Source organism: Charadrius vociferus, unplaced genomic scaffold (assembly GCF_000708025.1).
Source record: "Charadrius vociferus isolate BGI_N301 unplaced genomic scaffold, ASM70802v2 scaffold266, whole genome shotgun sequence".
NCBI classification, from domain to species: Eukaryota; Metazoa; Chordata; class Aves; order Charadriiformes; family Charadriidae; genus Charadrius; species Charadrius vociferus.
In genome coordinates this window covers 2,061,027-2,062,933 of record NW_009649114.1, presented here as the reverse complement: position 1 = coordinate 2,062,933, position 1,907 = coordinate 2,061,027, and the positions used below count along the sequence as shown (strand labels likewise).

The window sequence follows — 1,907 nt, the reverse complement described above, 5'->3', positions numbered from 1 at the left end:
ATCAAGAGGTGCCCCCCTCCAGCCCCGACACCACCCCCAGCCCCGACACCACCCCCAGCGTCCCACAGGGGCTTTACCTGGGAACCGGGGCTCTTCCCCCCGGTCCCGTACGGAGAAGACTTAGAGGTGGGTGGGCAGCGGAAGCCCAAGCCAGAGCTTGGCTCTTTGGGATCCTTCTGCCTTTACCTGGGGTTGGATACCTTTGGGCTGAGATCCGTCTTCACGAGGGTGAGGTATTTGTGCAGCTTCTGCCAGAGGATGGGCTTGGGGAGGCTCCCGTTGGCGTGGATGGCATGTACCCGGGCCATCTCCTGGGCCACCAGCCTGGAAGGGAACACGGATGCGTGGGTGAGAGGTGGCTGCGCAGCAGCATTCCCAGGAGGAGCAGCCCTCAAAACCAGCCTTGAGAAGTCTTGAGGGGGGGGGTTCCCTGAAAGCCGTGTTTAAAAATGCAGGGTCAGTACAGCTGAAACTCCCCTCCACTTCATAGAATCACGGAATGGTTTGGGTGGGAAGGGACCTTGAAGCCCACCCAGTGCCACCCCCTGCCCTGGGCAGGGACACCTCCCCCCAGCCCAGGTTGCTCCAAGCCCCGTCCAACCTGGCCTTGAACACCTCCAGGGATGGGGCAGCCACAGCTTCTCAGTGCCTCACCACCCTCAGAGTGAAGAATTTCTTCCTAATATCTAATCTAAATCTCCCTTCTTCCAGTTTGAAGCCATTCCCCTGCGAGCCCCTGCGGCATTTCGAGACCCTGTCTGGGTCCAGTGCAGCATTCCTCTTTCCAGACAAAAGCTGCGGTTCTCATGCGGTGCTCTTTATTCACCAAAACCTGATCCTTTAAAAGCATGGTGACAAACCTGGGCTGCAGTTTGGCCCATTTATCCCCCAGCACCAGGTCTGTGCACATCAGCGATGCTCGAGCACCGGTCTAGAGCAAAGGCGGTGATGGGGAGAGCTGGAAACATGGAGCAGGCCCCCCTTCCCGGTTTCCCCATCCCGCATCTCCTCCCTGGACCCGCACACCTGAAGATGTGGGGGTCTCGCACGTGGTCAGGCCCCAGCGCGATGCCCGGCAGGAACTGGTAGCAGAGCCCGTTCTGGAAGGCGCAGTAGAGGTCGGGGGCGCAGCCGTGGGCGCGCAGCACCTGGAAGTTCCTCAGCTCCGTCTCCCGGTCCACGAAGAGCTCCGTCTTCCTGCCGTAGACGCGGACCAGCACCGCATCCGCCATGCCCTCGTCCGTGTAGCAGGCCACGAGCTTGTTGGTGATGCCATCGGTGAAGAGCTGGAGGGGGAGAGGGGCGGCAGAGCCGATCCTTGTGCATCCCCACCATGCCAGGCGGGCATGGGGGAAACCCCCGTCCCACCAGCAGACCCCAGGGAGAAAAGCAACACGGCAACGGCAATAACAGGCGAACGAGAGCACGAAGCAGCAGTGCCCACGGCAGCCAGGAAAGGTCCTGCAGGAGATGGCACGAGTTTGCAAGGCCTCGAGGCACACGCATGTACCGGGGCTCTACACGGGGCCACGGGCACCAGGCTTCAGCTGCGCAAAGCTGGCGATTTGGGTGGAAATCCTGCCACTTTTCACCTGGAAGCTGAGGAATAGCTCAGGCCAGATGTGCTGCCAGCATGCTTGGCATCCGACCGGCCCCTCCCCCCCCCCCCCCCAACAAAAAAAAAAAAAAAAAATCGGGGCAAATCTTTTGGCACAAAATGAAAAAAAAAACCAAACAAACCAACCAACCGGCAAACAACATGGAGCAAACACCACCACCCCATCTCCTCCTCCCGACCCTCCCCGCGGGGCTGGGTCGCTGATAGGCAGGGACGTCTCTGCCGGGGACAGTCTCGTGTCATTGCTCTGATGGTTCCTCACAGATGGAAAGAGAGTTTTGTTCTCCCG

General features: G+C 60.1%; 1 protein-coding gene across 1 annotated transcript in view; it reads right to left on the bottom strand.

Moving 5' to 3' along the window:
* The window catches only part of ETNK2 (ethanolamine kinase 2), a 10,074-nt gene that overhangs the window by 3,740 nt on the left and 4,427 nt on the right, over positions 1–1,907 (bottom strand). The window contains exons 2-3 of the mRNA XM_009888295.1: positions 1,027–1,286; positions 187–324 (exon numbers count right to left, since the gene is read on the bottom strand). Of these exons, the coding sequence (XP_009886597.1) occupies positions 187–324; positions 1,027–1,286 (398 nt within the window). The remainder of the gene's footprint in view (positions 1–186; positions 325–1,026; positions 1,287–1,907) is intronic.